General features: G+C 47.8%; 2 protein-coding genes across 2 annotated transcripts in view; one reads left to right on the top strand and one right to left on the bottom strand.

Annotated features, from left to right (window-relative positions):
- Nucleotides 1-10780, bottom strand: part of Stox2 (storkhead box 2) — a 132409-nt gene extending 121629 nt beyond the window's left edge. Inside the window, exon 1 of the mRNA XM_055593534.1 lies at nucleotides 10745-10780. The gene's annotated coding sequence lies outside the window, so the exon portion shown is untranslated. The remainder of the gene's footprint in view (nucleotides 1-10744) is intronic.
- LOC129666456 (uncharacterized) lies at nucleotides 10274-11642 on the top strand. Its single transcript, XM_055593559.1, has 2 exons — nucleotides 10274-10397; nucleotides 10672-11642. The coding sequence occupies exons 1-2, from the start codon at nucleotides 10274-10276 to the stop codon at nucleotides 11610-11612; spliced, it is 1065 nt and encodes a 354-aa protein (XP_055449534.1). The 3' UTR covers nucleotides 11613-11642.
- Nucleotides 11643-20952: the final 9310 nt, after the last annotated feature.

Consider the following 20952-nt stretch of genomic DNA (forward strand, 5'->3'; position numbering starts at 1 on the left):
TTTTTTTTTTGTTTGTTTGTTTCAGTCTAAAATCCTTCAAACTGACACTTTAGGAGGAGGTATCACGCACAAATGTGACTCTCAACGGATCAATTTGAGCATATAAGTTTCAGGTATGGTTTATTCGTGATGCTTGTAAGTTTGCTGCCTGAGCCTGCTTCTAAATTCTCACTATGAACAGAATTACACAAAGCCGGGCCTTAGGAAACTTTAGTTTACTTCCTTTTGGCCACACTGTAAGAAGTACCACATTCCTGAAAACAAAGGAACTCCTATTATTTTAAAAATCTCGATGTTTTCTGAGCTTTGTTTCACCGAAAGAAACTTATTCATCGAGATATATTTAGGTCTGTTTTTGTTTATTTGTTTTGTTGAGGCAAGGTCTCGCTACACAGCTCTGACTGGCTGTCCTGGAACTCACTATGTTGACCAGGCTGACCTCCAACTCACAGAGATCCTCTAAACTCTGCCGCCAAGAGCACCGAGATTAAAGGCGTGTGCCACCCATGCCAAGCTATGCACCCTCTGAATCCTATGGTGATAGGGTTCATTTTAGGTGTGGCAAGTGATCGGAGAAGGAAATCATCAACTAAAGATTTCACTGAAAGGGTATCTAATCAACCGGCCATCTATCGCTAGGTCAGTGTCACCACTAGCCATGTGACTGTATCTCCATGGCGCTCTCTAAACTGAAGATTAGCCTGTCAAAAGATGCAGCTTTCCTGTCTCCATTTCCTTCTTGATTTGGAATCGTTAGAAATGTCTATGGCTACTTCTACGTGAAGGCAACGAGAGAGTTCAAATGGGAGGAGAGAAAAGAGCAAAAACACAACCGCCCAGAGGATCAGCACATCCCCCTGTACCTTAGGCCTGCACCAAGAGGCCGGAGTTACCACACCTGAAATCTCCAAACTCCCTGGAGGACTCCTGCGGCTTGGCAACCAGCTAGATTTTTGTGAATTGGAAGGCAGGTTGGTCTACATGATGAGTTTTAGGCCAGCCAAGCCTACACCATGAGTCCTTATCTCAGAGAGAGAGAAGAAATGGTCATATTTGGAAGAAGAACAAATAAAGATATCCAAGGACAACCTTCACCTTCAAATCCATCTTCAAAGCCATGAGGTCGAAGTTTAATAGTTTAAATAGCCAGAGCTAACGCCTAACAAAGCAGCTCCTGTCCAACAAAGCGTGGTCCCACTCATCACTGACCCGTCATTGTCCCTGTCCCAGTCTCCTGTAAACTGATCTGACAAGCCGTCCGAATTATATGAAGTTCCTCCTCCCCTCCAGCAGCAGGGTTCAGACTTTTCCTTCTCCCAACCTGATACTTCCAGAGAAATTCCGATTCCTTGGAGCTCCTTGTTTCGTAGTCTGACAACCAGAACGATGGCATATACTTTTCCCTAGGATATCCTATCCACCCCAACCCGGAGTTCACAAGTTCAGCCTCTCCTCCCTACCACAAAACAGCCCTACACCTGCTGCAGTGTTCCTCAGTAAAATTTCCCTTCCCACCTTCTGACAAGTGTCACCAGACAACCTGTTTTTTAACATCAAGCAGGAGCACGCCGTTAAAAACCTCTAGCCCACATCAACACTTTCCATATTGTGTTCCTAAGAGCAGGAAATGAGTTGCTTTACTGCCCCAAACCCATCCTAGCCCTTCCCTGCAGCAACCCGGGAGCAGCTATGGGTGATGGCTCGCCCACCTCGCTTCCATAGAATCAGTGACACACAAGTTCAGTATCCAAAAAAAAATCGGCTTGCAAAACAGTGATGTAATCATGAGGTTAAAGGAAGAGAAACCAAGGAGGGTATTTAAATGCTGCAGGGGCCAGGTGTGCTGTGCCATTTCAGTCCAATACGAATGATTTACAAAAAGCTGATGTGTGATTGTTTCCTCTGGAAAAATCTATTGCTTTTTGGAGACTAAAAGATGCTCAGGGGATCGGGAGATGGTTTGGCTGGTAAAGTATTTGCATTCCAAGTATGACGACCTCAGTTTGGATCCCCAGAACTGACAAAAGAGGCCAGGTCTGACCTTGTGTGCCTGTAATCCCAGTGACATCAAAGGAGTGGACACAGGCGGATTCCTGGGAGCTCATGGACCACCTAGCCTGGCCTATGTAGAGAGCTCCAGGTCAATCAGAAACCTGGTCCCCAAAACAAAGATGGAGGGTGCCTGAGGACTGACGCCAAGACTCCCCATGAGCTGTAAAGAAGAACCTGCAACATACCTGAACCACAGGCGCGTGTGCACACGCACACACAGCCACAAAGAGCAGAACACTGCAAATGTATTTCAGAGAGAAAACCAGGTTAAAATGTTCTGTCCAAAGTAGTAAGTGAAAAAAGTATGTGCCGAGGGAAAAGATATTGAAAGTCTGTTTTCCCATTCTGCTTTCTAGAAGGTGGAATTTGTGTTACGATACGATTCCGTACAAATTGCAGAATTATGTATTATATGTTCATTAAAAGGTAAAATCTACAGTATATGCATGGGGTATCAAAATGTCAAAATACACCTGGGCATGGTAGTATACGCCTTTAACTCCCAGCACATACGACTCTGAGGAGGAAGGCAATAGAGGCAAAAGGTATAGTTTTTAGAAAATTACTTTAGCACCCACCCTCTTTAGCAAAACATACAAAAAAATGCAGATTTAAGTACAATACATTCAAGATATAAAATTTAATAATAGAAACTAACACACATCCCATTAAATGACTATTTTTTTCAGGTTTCTGTAGAACATAAAAAACTTCATCTTTATCTGTGAACAATAAAATGCAAGTAAGCCACCTGTCTCTGTGGGTCCTTCATCTGCAGGTGAGACCAAGAGCTGATCTGAAAATATCTTTTTAAGAAAGGACATCCGCTTTGGACATGTGGAGAAAAATGTCTTTCTTGACTGTAATAATACCCTAAACAACACACTTACACTGTGTGACTTAGTACAAGCAATCTAGTGGTGATCAAAACACACGGGGGAGAGTGTCGTTTGCGATGCCACTCGGCCGTTGGCACGAGAGACTGTGGGTGTCCACATGCGCGGATGATTCTGGAAGCACTCTCCTGCCAGTATGGATGGAGACATGACTCTCCATGCTGAGAGTTCTAAACTTCGATACCAGCAACTCAGGTTTTGTGCTTTTCCCATTCTGGTTTTTGTTTCCACTCTGCAATTACGTATGTCACAGAGTCAGCCCTGACTAGATAAAAGAGAAATAATCAATGACAACAGTTGTTGTTTTTTTTTTCCCCCCAAAAAACGTCAACTTCTCTGGGGGGAGGGGGGTTTTAAGAAAAACTCAACTAGGATAATTACTAGGTCAAAGAGGAAATCAAAACAGCAGTTATCCACCTATCAACATAACAAAAACAGTGGAAAGTGCGTACAGCAGAGCTTACGGGATCTAATCAAACCTGCACTTAAAAGCCATTCCATAGCTTTAGAGACCCTGCATTTTATAATTGCACAATATGTCTGCACTGCAAAAATCATGGGACTGAGAAGACCCCAGTTCAGTTCACAGCACCCATAGCAGGCAGCTCACACCTGCCTGTAACTCCAGCTCTCGGGGGTCAAACACCCTCTTCTGGCCTCTAAGATCACCCGAGCACACACACACACACACACACACACACACACACACACGCACATACCTGCGCACAGACATAGAGTTTAAAACCGTTGAAGAAAATCATATCATCCAATTTATTTCTCTCCTAGAACCTGTATCTTCAGTTGTTAACTTTACCTTCCCATGTGTCACCACGCCATAAATTAACTCTTTGTTTATTTCGAGAAATTGTTTCACGTCTAAAAGTTTTATTGCACTCGTCCATAAAAACACTAAACTAGGAACACCCATATTATAGAGCTCAGGACTGGTAATTCAGGCTCCAGGAGCCCCATTGCCCTCTTCTGGCATTAGGCAGCACATACACACAGTAATAAAAATGTTTTGTTTTCTTTTCTTTTCTTTTCTTTTCTTTTTTAAAGCAAACCCCGCTACCAATGCCTCTTTAAATTTTAAATGAGGCAATCTATATAAAGTGCCTGTGGCAGTACCTGCCACACAGAAAGCGTTAATAAAAAGTCCTTCTTTCGCCCTGTCATGTCCCTTTCTTTCCACTCCGAAGTACAGTTCACAACCACTGAATAAAATGAAGACGGAATCGGTGTAAAGCCTAATTTCCACAGGAGAGGAAATACAGAAGACAGAAACTTAAAAAAAGAAGAAAAAAAGAAAGATGTAAGAGTAGCTGACATTTGACTGGGAGCAGACACAGCTCCTAAGGTCTCACCTTCACGCACCCATTCTAGCATTTCACGGTTAACTATTAAAAGACTTTTCCTTAAACTGAGATGTTTTAGTAAATTAATAACCAGGCTCTGGTGAGAGGAAATCAAGCTAGACAAATTATGCTGCTCACAGATTTTCCACTATCAACAACAACAAAAAAAAAAAAAAAAAAAAAAAAATTACTCAGGTCTCCTGAGGTTCCGTATTAACTCAAAAGTTGGCAGGCTTTCCAAGCTTACCCAGACCAAAGGAAGAAGAGCCAGGGGAAGAATTCACAGCAGAACCTCCAGGGCGATAAGTTCCCTTAGAGAAAGAGTCAAGTACCTGGATGAATACTGACAGCATGGTACAACTTTAGAACCAGTGTTACTGTAACCGATCAGGTTTTTAAAAAACCCTGTGTACATATGTGGTATATGTGTGTACATGTCTGTGAGTGCACATGTATTCATTCTGGAGCTGGAGGACAAGCTGGATGTCATTCCTCCTTATTTCTAGCTACCTTATTTCTTGAGAAAGGTTCTCTCACTGGGACCCAAGGCTCGCCGATTCTGCTAGACTGGGTGGTCATGGAGCCCCAGGCGCCCTCCCAGGAGCTGGTATTACAAGCACATGCCACGGTGCCCAGCTTCTCCCGTGAATGCTGGGGGCCAGACTCAGGAGAACTTGACCATCCACTGAACACGGAGTCCTGCCGCCTATCCCATGGGGATTCGAAGGGATGAACCTGTCAGCTCCCTTAATCTTCTTCCTTGCCTTGGCCACAGAGAACGTGCTTGGATTAGAAGGCTAGCGGACTTGAAAGAAAGGGCCTGACCCATGAGAAGACCCTTCCAGTCCGGAGTCACCCTGCGAGGTCACGTAACAGCCACAGTTCTGCTGCTGGCAGGTGTCCCCAGTTCCCATCTTCCTCCTCTTCTGTCCATCTTCACCCTGGCTGGTTTGTTTTGTTTTGTTTTGTTTTGTTTTGACCTACCACAGCAAGCACACAATCTCTCACCACTCCCTCCTTCTCCCCTCTCACACCCTGTTACTTTTCCATTGTATGTTCCCTTAAATCAGTGGTTCTCAACCTCCCTAATGCTGCAACCCATTAACACCGTCCTTCACGTTGCGGTGACCCCCAACCGTAAAATTATTTGTATCGCTACTTTAGAGCTGTAATTTTGCCGTTGTAATGAATCATAAGGAAAAATCTGATCTGCGGGACACCTGATCCGTGGCCGCGGAGGGGTCGAGACCCACAGGTTGAGAACATCTGCCTCGAGCGACTTTAAGGACGACCAACAAGTCTCTGTTTCCATACAGCTTCTTTCCCAAGTTCAAAACAGACTCACCAGGAGACAAACACGTGCTTGGGGTCATAAGAAAACAATGGCGTAAGGATGAGTTGACAATAAGCAATGGAATGTATAAGGCTTTACCAAACCTCTCGGTGACTCTAGGCCCTGAAGTTCCCTCTGAGGATTTCCTCATACTGAAGCAGACACGCCTTTGCTTACAGTGTCGGGGAGCCGGAGAGAGGCGGTTCATAAAAATGTTTTTTACGACTGCCTGGACATTAATGAACGCTTAATTGCATCATTGTCCCCTGTTTAGACTAATCCTGAGGTTTTAATATGACAAGCAAACATCTTCAAGAAATAAGACCGTGTATGAAATTCTTCTGGATTTTTCTACAAGTCTAATCCAACACTCTGCACTTAAATATTCACATCCGCTCACGGCAGAATGGAATCCCGAACGCCTCCACTGGGCTAGCCTTGGTCAGCCTCTCTGACTTTCCCTTCAGTCACTACCGCTAGCTCCCGCCTGCCCCACCATCCAAACCTTAACCCAAAGGAGGCACTGCAGCAGAGATCTTCCGCGCATGCGCTTTAGCAGCTAGCTGGGCCTTCCGCACATGCACTTTAGCATCTAGCTGCTGGGGTCAGTTCCTAGCACTCCCATTTACCTTATTCATATTTCGGGGCCTGGGGGTTTGGCTTACGGGCAGAGTTCTAACCCATTAAGCGAAAGTCCCAGGGTTCAATCGAGCAAAACCCAAATGTATTATCTTTTTTCCTTTAAATTTTTGAATGTCTGTTGGCCCCCTAGACTAGAACTGATTCATTCTCTTTTTTTGCCGCTCAGAAAGAGCCTAGGAAGTAGGTGTTCCAGTCGCTGGATGAATCGAAGTTTTAGAGCAAGTAATTCAATTAATTAAGCAACTTTAAGTTCATCTAAAGTACTTGAGCTATGAGTAGTTCCTATTTTTGTTTTTGAGCGTGCAAGTGCTTTTTGGATTATGCTGCGTTTTCATCCTTTATTTATTGAACGTGCATTCGTGTTTCGTCCGCATGTACATCTGTAGGCTGTCAGATCCCTCGCAACTGGAGTTACAGACAGTTGTGAGCTGCCATGTGGGTGCTGGGAATTGAACCCAGGTCCTCTGGAAGAGCAGCCAGTGCTCTTTGCCAGTAAGCCATCTCTCCAGCCCAGAGTCTACAACTTCTAAAAACATGTTGTCTTCAGCTTTACTTCCGGAAGAAGCTTCTTTTAAGAAAGCAAGGGTGGCATATAATCTCAGCCCTCAATGTAGAAACAAAATGGCCAATAATTCACAGCCACAGTCTGCTAGGCAGCAAGTCTGAGGCTAGCCTGGGCTACATAAAACGCAGTGTTATAAAAGAAGGAAAAAGAAAGAGGGAGGAAATAGGACTGGAGAGATGCCTCCGTGGTTAAGAGCACTGTCAGCTCTTCCAAAGCCCCTGGGTTCAATTCCCAGCACCCACCACAACTGTCTGTAATACCAATTCCAAGGGATCTGACACCTTCACACCAATGCATATAAAATCAGATAAATTATTTTTAATTGCAATATAAACTCTTAACACCTACATATTCTAAACATTTTTTAATGCAAAAGACTGGCTTTAACTGCACTCTAAGATATATATTTAGGTCTTAAAAGTATAGTTGGTCTCAACTATTTGAATATTTAAGGACCAAATAGGGCAGTGTAAAAAGTTCAGCCTCCCTGGGATCTGAAGTTAGAGGAACCCAGGAGCATTAACAGGTAGGGAAAACCCAGGAGCCCAGAGCAAGGGGATAGAGGAACCAACCTGTGGCTCCACACAAAGGCGGAAGAGCCTGTGGCTAAGGCAGGGAGGTACCTGGACTCAAGCAGACAGGCGACATCCTTTAGAGGGCAATGACTGTGGAAGGCCTAAGGTACAGTGTACATAACAGAAACATCCTAATAGGGGACCCATTTGTCCCCATGACTGCAGATAATAATAAACTCATATCTGTCCCCGCCCCCCCTCCCCCGTGCCCATCTGTCACCTTCTCTGAGCCTAGGAACTTTATTAAAACACACATCAAAAGTGTCACTCCCTCTTTCTGCACAAAAGCACCCCCTCCCCGGCCACGCCTCCATTCTTCCACGCGTTCCTCACACACCACCCCGGCTTACCTTTCCCTCACCTTACAACACTCTCCACTGCACACGCACCCACTTCCAAACAGGGCTTGATTGGTGCAGCCCCTGACCCTCACTCCCTGAAAGCTCCAGCTCCCTGCTAGCTCAGAGGCTTTTCTAGCCCCGCCCCGGCCTGGCCCGTCCCCACCCCCACGGACGCCTAGCTCCTCTCACCCCAGGAAACCTCTCCTGCCAGCTCACAGGGCGGCAAGCTCACCTCTCCTTGCTCATTCTAAGCACAGGACAGAGCCCTGGAAGCACCAAAAATACTCAGTTCCTCCAGTCAGAACCGAAACCCCGAAACTGCATGCCTTATCAGTTCTTGTATCTTCAGGAAATGACAAGAGCTGACACTGGAAAACCCCAGCAAACAAACTTAATGTAACGTGTTTTACAGAACCACTTTAAAACATGATATGCACGTTTGAAATTCTCAGTCAGTTAAAAATAATTACTAGTTTCTTGCATCCACACAAACATCCCCTTTTGAGGCGCATCCTAGAGATAAAAAGTGACCTTTCAATTCTATTCGCACACGGTAGGGGAGTTCTAAGAATATTCCAGTAGGTTATTTCTAAGTGGTGCATTTGAACGTGCCAAATTAAAACTACTTATCCTTTGAGCAACTTAATTCCCTCCTTTTTGGTTGATCCTGTAATCACCACCTTGGTGTCCAACCCTCACCGGAAAATTTTACAGCTGGTTAGAACCATATACTTTGGGGATTACAGACACCGAAACGCTTGCATTTTCCAATGTGGGTGCTTCCCACTTCTTTCCAGTAAGCTGTGAAAAAAAACATGGACTCATGGGCTAGCCTCAGCCGAAGCGTAACGGCAGCCGGATAAAGGTAGCAACTATGCAGCCTCTCCTCCACAGTGGCCTGGGGGCACTTGCCCAGGCGATGGGCATCTGAGACAAATGACAGGGCCTTCCTTTCTATTCTTCACCGGGAGAATGCGAGAGAACGAGTTCATTACAAGTTCACCAGCCCTGGAGAAGGCTAAGGAACCTTCTAGAAAACGATCCCTTGTGTGAACGTCATCATGTGCTGTAACAAGAATAAAACGTGAGCCAGCCTTTGGCTGACAGCTATTTCAGAGCCCTGCTTGGTTCAAGTTCAGCAAGTAGGAAAAGAATGCTTCCTGCAATGCTCACTGGTGTCGCTGGTTCTGTGGCTGACCCACATCCATAAAGTAATTAACTAAGATCACAAAATAGCAGGACTCTGATGGATTCAGAGCCTTTCAAAGTTACCAAAATGCTTCTCTTTGGCGAATATGACAGATCACTAATTCCTATCTGCTTATAAATACTCATAATTTCATTTAAAAAAAAATGAGCAGGCTGAAATGATTACAAATGAAACTATGTTATAGAGCATGAGATAGCCACCTCATAATGGTGGAGTGGAAAGGGCATATAGATGAAACATGGGTGCAGTTTGTCAAATTCCGAGCTATATGATGGGTACCTAAGGTCTGATCCACTGCTTTTACATTGCACTGTATGGTACAGGAGAATTTCCAAATTTAAAAAAAAGAAAAAAAAAAGCATCCTGAGATCAAGATTCAAAGGAAACTGTCAAAATGTTGTAGAAAAGTCTTGAAGGTGCACACACATGAGGGAGACGAGCCTCCCCCAAAATGTTCAAGTCCTGCACTGTGACGGTAATAATGGTAGACCAACCCAGAGAGGCAATCATCTCAGCCTCTTCAGCAACGCAGGCAGCTTAATTACAGGGGCTGAGCTGGGGTGGTGGAGGGGAGCGATCTCTGAGACACAGCAAGAAGCACTAGCTTTTTCTAGCTTTCACTAGCTTTTTCTCTGCTCAATTCAAAGAAGTCTTTGTAAAAATAAATCTCTGCTGCGCAAAAATAGATGAAACGCAGTGAAATAAAAAAAATGCTGTTAGTTTACCATCCGTGTAGAAGACACATTAGCAGGTAAAGGCCAACCCTGGGGGGGGGGGGGGGGGGGGCCCACGAAGGCCGCTTTACAGACTTTTACTTTGTTTGAACTTTTGACCTCCTCCCAAAATGTCATAAAAGAATTTTTAAGTCCTGGAACTAGAAAGAATGCTTTCTTTATCGAATCGCTTCATAAAACATCGCAATGTGCTCTATTTGCCCTTAGCCACCGGGCCTGAAGTCCAAAACTAAAAAGTATTCTTCGGGCGAGGTTGCCTGGGATTAAGAAAAACATGTTGAGTAGCACTGCAATAAAAATACAAGTCAGGGCAATGTTGCGGCCACTAAAACCCCACTCCAGCTACCTCTGCTCACTATATAAATATATATATATATATATTTTAATTAATTTATTTATTTATTTATTTATTTTCCTTCGCCACCAACAAACGAAAAGATCAAACTTTTACCCTGGTTCCTCTCTGTTGTCTTTTTTTCCCCCCTCCACCTTCAGTCACACAATACCGTTTGGAAGTTGCACCACAAGCAAAGCATTTAAGAAGAAAGGTACCTTTTGTCTGGTACGGAAATGCTGGCGGGTGGGAGCGGCGCCAACACACCTGAGCCGAGCGACGCGCCCCCTGAGGTCGCCTCCCTGGAAAAGGATGTCCCGGGGACCGAGGCGCAGCTGAAGGGCCGGCCACGCAGCCCCGGTGCCGCCAGAACCCGGCTTCTCCGAGCCTTGCCTCGCCCTGGCCAGGCGCGGAGAAGCTGACACCCGGAGCCCGGACCCGCGCACACCAGCGAGCCGCCGCGCCGCCTACCTGGCCAGCCCCAGGCACCGCCCCGCGGGGCGCGCCACCGACGCCGCCAGGAGGTTGCCCGGGCCGAAAGGTGCCGCAGTACCAAGAGGTCCCCCGATCCCTCGTTCCCCTTCCCGACCAGGATTCGTGGGAAGATCCTGGCACCCCGGGAACCCGGCCTAAGGGCGGGCTCGGCACCCCCCGGAGGCAGGACGGAGCCGGGAGCCCCCGCCGCACGACGGGGCGGCAGCACTCACCCAGGCAGCGGATCTGGAAACCGGAGGGGGGCCGCAGCGCCCTGCGCGTCCAGCCCTCGCGCAGCGCCTCCAGATGCTCCTCCTTGCCCTGGATCAGCAAGACCTGCTCGTCGATCCAGCCCAGGAAAAAAGTCTCGGCCACGGCAGCCGTGACCTTCTTGTTCCAGAAGTGCTGCATGTTCTCCGCTTTGAAATCCGCGAAGATCTCGTAGCCGATGTGGTGTCGGGCGAGCTGTCGGGGTTCGGCGGGGACCGGCGGCGGGGGCTGAACGGCCGCGGGCTTCTTCTCCGCGGGGCCGTCGGTCGGGCCCAGGACGATGGCCAGGGAGTGCGGCGCGATCTGCAGAAACTTCTCCATCTTCCCAGGCATCGCCGGGCGAGCCGCACTCGCCGCCGGTGCCGCCGCCGCCGCCGCGCGCCGCTGGAGGGGGGACCGCGGCTGGGGGACGAGCGGGAAGTTTCGGGGTCTCGCCTAGGGTTGGAGGGGGTCCGCGTGCCTTCCCCACCCGCCGCGCCCCGCCGGAGTCCAGCGGTCCCGGGGCGCAACCCGCGCGAGGGCGCAGCAGGTCGCCGCGCGGTGGCGCAGGGCAGGGACAGCGACGCCAAGCGCGCGGCCCCCCAGGCCCCTCGCCAGTTACCTGCAAACTCCGGGCTACCTACCCCCCGGCGCTGCTCATTTTCCAGCCGCGGCACCCTAGCCTCCCTTTGGCACCCGACAGCCCCAGCAGGGGTGGAGACCCGGAGGAAGGGTGCCGAGGGGGCGGGCAGTTGGCCGCGGTCGGGGGAATTCCCTTGGCTGGACGCGGCCACCGGGATTCCAAGGAGGCCGGTGTCGGAGGCCGTGGAGGTGGCGAGGTTGGCTAGGTAGCAGAGTTTAAGCGCCCGGCCGCTCCGGGCAGATCCGGAGGGGGAGGGGGACGCACGGCGCCACTTGGAAGGAAGGCACCGATTCCGGAGCTGCAGAAGGTCGCTCCGCCCCCACGCTCCACCCCGCCCCCACCTCCCACCTCCCCCCAGAAACAAGTGGATTCGCCGGCTGGTTAATGTACCCTTAGAAGTAGCTTTTCTAAAAAACCTAGTCAACCACGAAAAAAAAAAAAAATTGTCATCAGTCCCTCCTCCCAACTGCGGCGGCCCCTCCCCTGTTCTGTCTCCAGCCTGTCCGCGAGCCTGTTCTGGAAGAAACCCAGCGATTCCTGGCTTTGGCTACGCAGCGGGGACGGTAATGATTGTGTCTTTTTGAAAAAACTTGAAGCTTGTTTCTGTGCGAAGTTCAGATTTGCAATCCTCTCCAAAGGGGCGGCTGCCCTAAGAAACGTTAGAGTGATTGTCTAACTTGAGTGTGGGCATCAAGATCGCCAGGAACACTTCTTTAAAAAAAAACACAGAGAGTGGCCACGAGATGGCTCCGCAGATAAAGCCTGACTACTTGAGTTTGATCCCGGGAACCCACATGGTGGGAGGAGAGAACTGACTCTCTGACACTCAGCGCAGGCGCCAACAGACACACACACACACACACACACACACACGTATTATTAAAAATGAATAGAAATTGGGCGCCACTCCCAGGGTCTAGCTCAAAAGGCTGAGGTAGCGTGGAAAAATGAATCTTACCCACTGGTGATTTTTTTTTAATCACGCTTATTTACTTTGTGTGGGTGTGCACGCAAGTGGAAGTTGGAGGAAATCAGAAGACAGACTGTGCCCCCCATACAGGTCTGGAGAACTGACCTCAGGTGATCAGACTTGGCAGCAAGCCCGTCTACCCGATAGCCATCACATTGCCTCTTCATTCGTAATTTCTAAGGAGTGTCTAGGTGCTGCTGTTGCTGGTTCTCCTTTTGCTTTGCTTTGTTTTGTTTTTCGAGACAGGGTTTCTCTGTGTAGCCCTGGCTGTCCTGGAACTCACGCTGTAGACCAGGCTGACCTTGAACTCACAGAGATCCACTTGCCTCTACCTCCCGAGTGCTGGGATTAAAGGCTTGCACCACCACCACCCGGCTTGGACCAATACTCAGTTGATATGGGGGGTGGGGAGGAGGCAACGAAACTGTTTTCTGATGGTTTCCAGAGAGTTTTTAAAAAATCGCACACTTCGGTGTTACTGAAGGCAACCTTGGCAACCTCACTGAACCTTGGTTTCCCGTGTGCAGAATGGGAGCTGTGTCCTGCCCTGCCCTCGTCATTTGCCTGAGGAAAGACTCCAGCAAGGGTGCTGGAGCTGATTGTGTTTGCACTCCAGGTGCTGCTTGGACCTCAACCCCCCATCCATCGAGGGACCAGGAAAAGGTGTCAGATCCCTGCAACTAGAGTTATAAGTGGCTTTGGGCCACCAAACGAATGCTGAGAACTGAACTCAGGTCCTCAAGAGCGGCAAGTACTGACCACTGAGCCGCCTGCCCAGCCCCTCAACAAGGTCTTCCTGAGACTAAATAAATATCATGTTGCTGCTCCTCAGACTTTTCCCTGACACATGATGTGGACTATTGATTCCAGCTGGGTTTGTGAGGACTGTTAAGGGCTGCTGCTATAGGTCTATTCCAGTGTTCTTTCTGCATTGTTGGCATTCTGCTGTCCTGGCCTGCTTCCCTTTCTCCTCTGCTCAGCCTGTACCCATGGGGAGCATGCATTCTTACCTTATTCAGTAGGTTATGACTTAACTCTCCTTAATTGTATCTCATACTCGGCCCATAGAGTACTCTAAAGCTGGCTTGCTCTAGCTCTAACGCCCTTATGTTGAGCGTATCATTCATTGAGTATCTCCTTACCTTGTGGCATTTCAAGATAACTCTTGATCCAGCCAACCCATCATCTACTCTTTCAAGAGGCGCTGCTTGTTTTTAATGGAGAAGAATGTTTAGGAATCAACATCGTCCTACCAAATGTGCCTGTTGCTGTTGACATGACGTTTGTGTTTGGCTGGTTCGCTCTTCAAGATACTGAACTCCCTGGTTTGTGTGTAACGCCCTCATTTGTCTGTATTTCAGCAGTATCGAGGCGGGGCTTCACTCAACTAGCTGGTGTCGGGGGGGGGGGGGGGATGATAGATGAGGGATCTGGAGCAGGTGGCCTCTCTGAAATGAAGAGCTGTTGTTGCAAGAAGCGGGGTAGTCGTGTAAAATGCCTGACACCTGCTAGGGATGCAGCCGAACATCCCTCCCTCCCCTCCCCCTCTGGTCTTACACGTGTGGGTGTAATTACATACATGTGCTGCCCGATTCTCCTAGAGCCCGGAACACGACTGCACTGCAGTACTTAGCTTTTCCCCTCCACTGAATAAAGTAAAAGCTACCGTTACTAGACATGTGAATTCTGATGCCGAACATTATCACATCTCGCTTTTCTTAGAAAGCCTATTATGATAGGAATGAAGGGACCTTAAAGGTCACCCTGACATAGTTTCCTTCCAGTAACTGACTCCCTTCCAGAACTTTCTTAAAGGGCTGCTGGTCACAGAGGATCATCCCCAACATCCAGTCTTCTCTCCCTGAGTACTTCCAAACTTACGTGCTAGGCACAGACACCATTCATCTGGATGACAGCTCCGTCATTGCTTCCCTCTGCCCTGATCCTTGGTCACAAAGCCCCTCAAAAGTTAACTCATCAGCATCCTGACTGATTATCTCTCAGGTCTCTCTAAACCTCAGCACCTCAGTGTGCCAAAGCAAAGCCTGCTCTGTGATTTAGGCCTTTGTCCTACTTTGCTTTCTATTGCTGTGATAAATACCATAAGCAACTCAGGGAGAAAAGAGTTTATTTCCTCTTACAGCTTTGTAGTTGGTCACGAAAAGAAGTCAGGGTAGGAGCCTGGAGGCAGGAGCCTGGAGCCAGGAGCCTGGAGGCAGGAACCTGGAGGCAGGAACTGAGGCAGAGGCCATGGAGGGATGCTGCTTACTGCCTTGCTGTCCACGCCCACTTGCTCTTCTGTAATCATCCCACATCAATGATTAATCAAGAACTGCCTATGTGCCAATCTGATGGAAGCATTTTCTCAGTTGGGACTCCCCTTCCCAGATGTCCCTGACTTCTGTCAAGGTGACAAAAAGCTAACCAGCCCAGACTTCTCAACCCAGAGGCACCAGTGACACTATTGGTCAACTTGCCTTCAGGCAGCCATGCCTGTACCAGAGGGTCACTACCGTACCAGGTTTATTTTGTTGTCATTGTTGTTCGTTCGTTTGGTGGTTTGTTTTGTTTTGTTTTAAGGAGAGTATTTTGAAATAGGTTCTCTCTATGTAGTCCTGGCTGCTCTGAAACTTGATATATAGACCAGGCTGGCCTCAAAGTTGCAGAGATCTGCCTGCCTCAGCCTCCCAAATGCTGGGTTTAAAGGCCTCTGCCACAGTGTTTCTTTTCCACAAGTGGTGTTTGAGCAAGAATATAGCAACCCCCGCTGTAAATGCAATGCATGCATTTCCCTAGGAAAATAAGTCCTGTTTTCAACACGCTCAGCTCTCGTGTTCTCAACCAGATACTCTTCCCCATGGAGCCCATCCCAGACACCTCCTATCCAAAGGTAGGCTGTCAGGATTTGTGTGACTAAATGGCTTCTTTGAACTATTATCCCAGAGCAGCAACAAGCCAAGTCGAGAGTAACCAAGGAGCCATGCTCTAAAGTAGATGATTCTTGAAAGATGGATTCAATCTTTAAAAAATAAATAAGAGTTTCTACATCCTGCAATTTCTGTCAAGGCTCTGAGGGACTAAAACAAGCCATGTTTCAGTTGAGATTAACATTCAACCTTGCCCTCATCTGCCCCTGAGTCTTCAGAGAGGGATTCTCTCTTCCAAAACAGATGGCTCAGCTTTCAAGGATTGGGTGAGTCTAACCCACTTTCTTAGATAGGGTTTCTATTCCTCCAATAAAACGCCATGACCAAGAAAGAAGTTGGGGAAGGAAGGATTTATTTGGTTTACACTTCCATATCATATATGGCCCATCATTGGAGGAAGTCAGGACAGGAACTCAAGCAAGGCCTGGAGCCAGGAACTTCGACAGAGGCCATAGAGGGGTACTGCTTACTGTTTCCCTCCATTGCTTCCCCAACCTGCTTTCTTATAGAACCTGGGACCAACAGTCCAGGAGTGTCACCATCCCCAGTGGGCCGGGCCCTTCCCCACTGATCACTAACTGAGAAAAGGCCTTACAGCTGGATCTCAAAGGAGCATTTTCTCAACTGAGGCTCCTTTCTCTGTGATGACTAGCTCGTGTCAAGCTGACACACAAACCAGCCGGTACACCCGTATTCTCTTTTACATCTTGATCCAGATGCCATTCGTGGTCTTTCTTCAGCAACAACCCCTCCGGACAATGATGGTAGAGTGAAATTTACTCCATCCAGCGTGTTAAGGGTATGGAAAGGTCTTTCGTTCTTGTAACTGTCTTTCAAGTAGCGACTGCCCATTCTTGTTACATTATGGATGAGGAGCCGGAGGCACGCAGAATATAAGTAATTTGTCTGAATTGCCCGGCAATCAGGCTATAAAGCTAGAATCTAAACCTACAGTCTAGTTCCATGCCAACACCACACAGTCAGTTTGGCTGACCGGCTACTGGCAGGCAGTCTCCCCAAAGACCCTCCAACAGTGCCCATGAATAAGTTGTATTTGACGTCCATATTATTTATCTGTTACTACGTAACAAATTGCCTTCAAACTTTTGAGCTTAGCGCAGCAGACATTTATCATCTCCCAGTGATGGTTGGTCGAGAACCTGGGCCTGGCCGACCTGAATGCCTCAGCCCATCCATCTCTCATGAGGTTGCCTGTGGTCTCATCTGAGAGTTCACCTGCTCTGGGTTCACCTCCAGGCCCCTCACATGGTTGTTGGCAAGCTTGCCATCTTAGAGGATATATTACTAGAACTCAGTAGCAATAAGGCAAGGTAATTCTTTGGGGTCCTAATTCTCTCACTGCCTTCCATTATTATCAACCCCACTGGCACGGCAGGACGGTCACAGCCACAGTCACCGCCACCGTCACCACGGCCAGCTGGTCACATGGCATCCACAGAGAAGCGGAGAGAGAGGGATGAATGACTGTTAGGGCTGAGCTCTTTTTTTTTCTCACTTACAGAGCTTGGTCCTGCACAATTTAGGTAGGTCTTCCACACCAGAAAGTGTAAAGAAGACAACCCACCCCCCAGGCATGCCCAGAGCCCATCTCTTGGGTGATACTGACTTCTGTCAAGTTGATAATGAACATAATCACAGTAGTAAAGAATTGCTTCCTACCCTAGATTTCGTATCTGAGATCTTTATGGCAACCCCAGCAGCCGTTTGAGTTCCTGTTTTCCAAAGGAAAATATTTAACGTCTATCAACTGTTTCATTCTTATATAAAACCTGTAAGGAATTGTAAAGAACAACTGTTACTCTAATTTTCCAAACAGAGAAGTAAGGCTCTATTTGATCACACCAAGATCTGAACCAGATTTGGCTCCAGGCTCAGGCTTCCTCAACGGGCAGGCTGGGTTCTGAAGGAGTTAAAAACCCACCAAATAGACCACTGTTAGATTATTAGTAGGAAATTCTTATGCCAATTTGCTGGGAGGTGGGGGGGGGGAACGTTCTGGAAGAAGGTGAAGGAAGTCTTTGAAAACCCTAATCCCATAATTCCCAGCGCCAGCACAATACTTTGTGGAGAGCATTTCCCTCCGTGTTCCCAAGTCTGAAGTTCGAGGTACATGGGCTTTAATGGGATAAAAGGATTCCTGATGAATGAAATAGTCAGTGCCTCTTGCTGCCTGCAGTCAACTGTAGTCTTGCTGGAAAAGGAAGACTTCGCTGAAGTTACCCTTCTCCAAGGGTTTCAGTTACTTCTTGTCCACAGAGCTAGAACAGAAGCCCAAACAATCAACACCCAAGGAGGCTCATTCCAGCCACGTGCCTTCAGTTTGGAATTTATGGTGGTGAAGGTGTTTTCTAAAGATGGCTGCCATACTAGCTCCTGTTCATGTGCATTTGCGTGATAAAACCTCCATCAGGAGGTACAGTCTGTCTCTTCGCTCAAACACTGTGATTTTTTTAAATTTTTTAAAATTTATACACTTTACTTCCCACTTACAGCCTCCTCCCTCCTGTCTTCCTGGTCCCACCTCCCTCCCTCTTCTCCCTAGCCCCTCTCCCCTACCCCTCAGAAAAAGGGAGTTCCCCACCACCACCCCACCCCAGCACATCAAGTCACATCAGAACTGAGCACATCCTCTTCCTCAGTGGCCAGGCAGCCCCACCAGGTGGAAGCAACCAAAAAGCATGCAATAGAGTCTTTGTCAGAGACTGCCCCTGCTCCCCTTACTAGGGAACCCACATGAAGATCCAAGCCCATTGGATACATCTGTGTAGGGGGCCTAGTCCATGCATGTCTTGGTTGGTGCTTCATTCTCTGCAAGCCCCTTTACACCCAGGTGAGTTGGTTCTGTTGGTCTTCTTGTGGACTCCAAATCCTTCTTTCCTTCCCGCCACTCTTCCACAAGGATCCCTACACTTTGCCTAATGTTTGGCTCTGAGTCTCTGTATTGAGCATCTGTTTTGAGCCATTGCTGGGTGGAGCCTCTCAGAGGACAGCTATGCTGGGCTTCCATCTGCAAGCCTAGCAGAGTGTTGTTAATAGCGTCAAGGTTGGCTCTCTCCCTCGGGTTGGGCCAGGCATTGGCTGGACATTCCCTCAATCTCTGCTCTGTCTTTATCCCTGCATATCTTGTAGGCAGGGTAAATTTGGGGTTGAAGGTTTTGTGGGTGGGTTGACGTTCTTCTCTCTCTACTAGGAGTCCTGTCTGGTTAAAGGGTGACCTCTTCAGTCTCCATGACCCCTGCTACTAGGGATCTCAGCTAGAGTCACCCTCATATCTTCCCAGAAGCCTGTTCTGTCGTAGGTCTCCAGCTTGTCTCAGAAATAGATGCCCCTGCCCACGGTTTCTCTTCTCTCTACAAGCCCTCTGTCCTCCCACCCCCACTCTCCCCACAACACTGGGATTTCTTTAGCCAGCAGAATAGAGCTGGTGGCATACTGTCCCAGATCTGGGCATAGGCCTCAGTGATTTCCTGGCTCCCACTCATCCCTCTTGAGAAGGCAGCTACACACCGGGTGTGCTGCGGCTTGCCTTTAATCCCAGCACTCGGGGAGGCATAGGCAGGTGATTCTCTGTGAGTTCAAGGCCAGCCTGGCCCACAGCAGCCTAGGACAGGGCTGTTACACAGAGAAACCCTGTATCAATAAAACCTATTAAAAAAAAAAAATGAAGGCAGCTACTATGTAACAAGCAACAGTATGAAACTACCATGTAAGAAACCAGATGCACTGATGTATAGCTGTGAAACCAATAGTGCCAAGACGCTCCCATCTTAAAAGACAGGAAGAACCATGGAAGCTCACAGCCCAGCTAACCTGCTCTGCATGGTGAAATTCTAACCAATGAAAGACTCTGTGTCAGACAAAAGGCGGAAGGCACCTGAGGAGCAACACCCAAGCTTCTCCTCCAGTGACACATGCTCTATGCAAGCTGGCACCAGCACCCACACGCCCACCCATAAAGAGCTGAACCGTGGAACACTTTCTCTTTGGCAAGATGCGAATAGAGTTTCACGGGAAGCTATAATTTATGCAAACCTAGGCAGGAAATAATGTCTCAATGATACGTTTAATTATGACATCTTTGAAAAGTTCATTTTAATAAAGAAATAAGATGGTGTGCGGTTTTGTTTTTATGACACAAGTGTTTGAATCTGGGCACCTGGGTCTGTGATCCCCGGCTCCAGTGGAGTCTATGTCAGAACAATGTTGCTCAAACAAACCACTCAGTGAAATGTTACCAGGGTCTTAGTCACTGATCTGTTGCCGTGAAGAGGCATCAAGATCAAGGGAACTTTTATAAAAGAAAGCATTAATTGGGGGCCTGCTTACATTTTCGGAGGTTTACTCCATTCTCATTGGGATGGAGGTGTACAGCAGCAGACAGTGAGGCCTGGTGCTGGAGAAGTGCCTGAGAGTTCACACCCGATCCCCAAGTTACAGGACCACAGGCACCGGGCCTGGTGTGTTCTTTTGAAACTTCAAGGCTCACCCCAGACCCCAAGTAACACACCTCCTCCAACAGGCCACACCTCCTAATCCTTCCCAAGCAGTTCCACCAACTGGGGAACAAATATTGAAACATAGGAGTGCATGGGGGCCGTTCTCATTCAAATCGCCACAGTAGGAGTCTGGGATTTCCACCAGATTCCTATCCCAGAGGGACCATTTGTCCTAAATATGAGCCTTCCAAAGCTTCCTTTCAAGTGAGTCCATCTTTGGCTGTATCTTATCACATACAAAGTATTTAGAAGTTTATTTAACACTTGCCGTCATTTTCTCAGCTACTGAATCCCATGAGCTATTGATGCCTTAAGCTGTCACTCATCTCAAATGAGAAACAGGAACAGCTGGCAATTATACGATGCTCCCTTATGTGTTAAGAGCCATGCTAAGTGTGTTCTGTATCATCCACTTACTTCACACAACGGACTTGGATACACACTGGGTACGTGATCTTATCGCAATCTCACAGATGAGGACATGTAATGTGTGCCAGGTCTCAGCTGTGAAGTCACCATGCCAGAATGCAAGCACAGGCAGCTGAGCGTCAGAGTCTGAATGCATATTCAGCGTCATGACTCACCCTTCATTTTTTTCAGAGAGTTGGGGCGCTCATTACGGTAGCCACGCTTGTGTGAACTGCTTTCTTTTAGGACATTGGCTCTGTACTGGGTTAGAGAACTACTCTGACACTAACCACAAAAACTAATCCCACAATGATCTCTCTCCCAAAACCTGCCGATGACACAACAACCCTCAAAATTCTGACTTTTTAGATTTAGGTTTCTTTACTTTAATTTACATGTGTGACTGTTTTGTCTGCATGCATAACTGTGCAGCACAGGATGTAGGAGAAGAGGGTCGGACCTCCTAGAATGGTGGTTCTGAATGGTTATTAACCACTGTTTGGGTGCAGGGAATTGAACCTGGGTTCTCTGTAAAAGCAACAAGCGCTTCTAACGGCTGATCTCTCCAGCAGATTGTTGGTAATAGTGGGTCTGTTTTTGTTTGCCTGACACACTTTATCAAAATGTCCCAAAGTGGTGCTGGATGCTGGTCTATCTATTCTGATTCCTCACCTAGGTTTTCTTCAGGATAATTCACACATCTCCCCACCCCACCCCCCAAAAAACT

The sequence above is a fragment of the Psammomys obesus genome, unplaced genomic scaffold (assembly GCF_907164565.1).
Source record: "Psammomys obesus unplaced genomic scaffold, mPsaObe1.curated_primary_1811, whole genome shotgun sequence".
In the NCBI taxonomy this organism is placed as follows: Eukaryota; Metazoa; Chordata; class Mammalia; order Rodentia; family Muridae; genus Psammomys; species Psammomys obesus.

Coding starts and splice junctions, on each gene's coding strand:
- LOC129666456 (XM_055593559.1), top strand. CDS start 10,274: ATGCTGGCGGGTGGGAGCGGCGCCAACACACCTGAGCCGAGCGACGCG. Junction 10,398..10,671: donor GGGCCGGCCACGCAGCCCCG/GTGCCGCCAGAA, acceptor ACCCGGCCTAAG/GGCGGGCTCGGCACCCCCCG.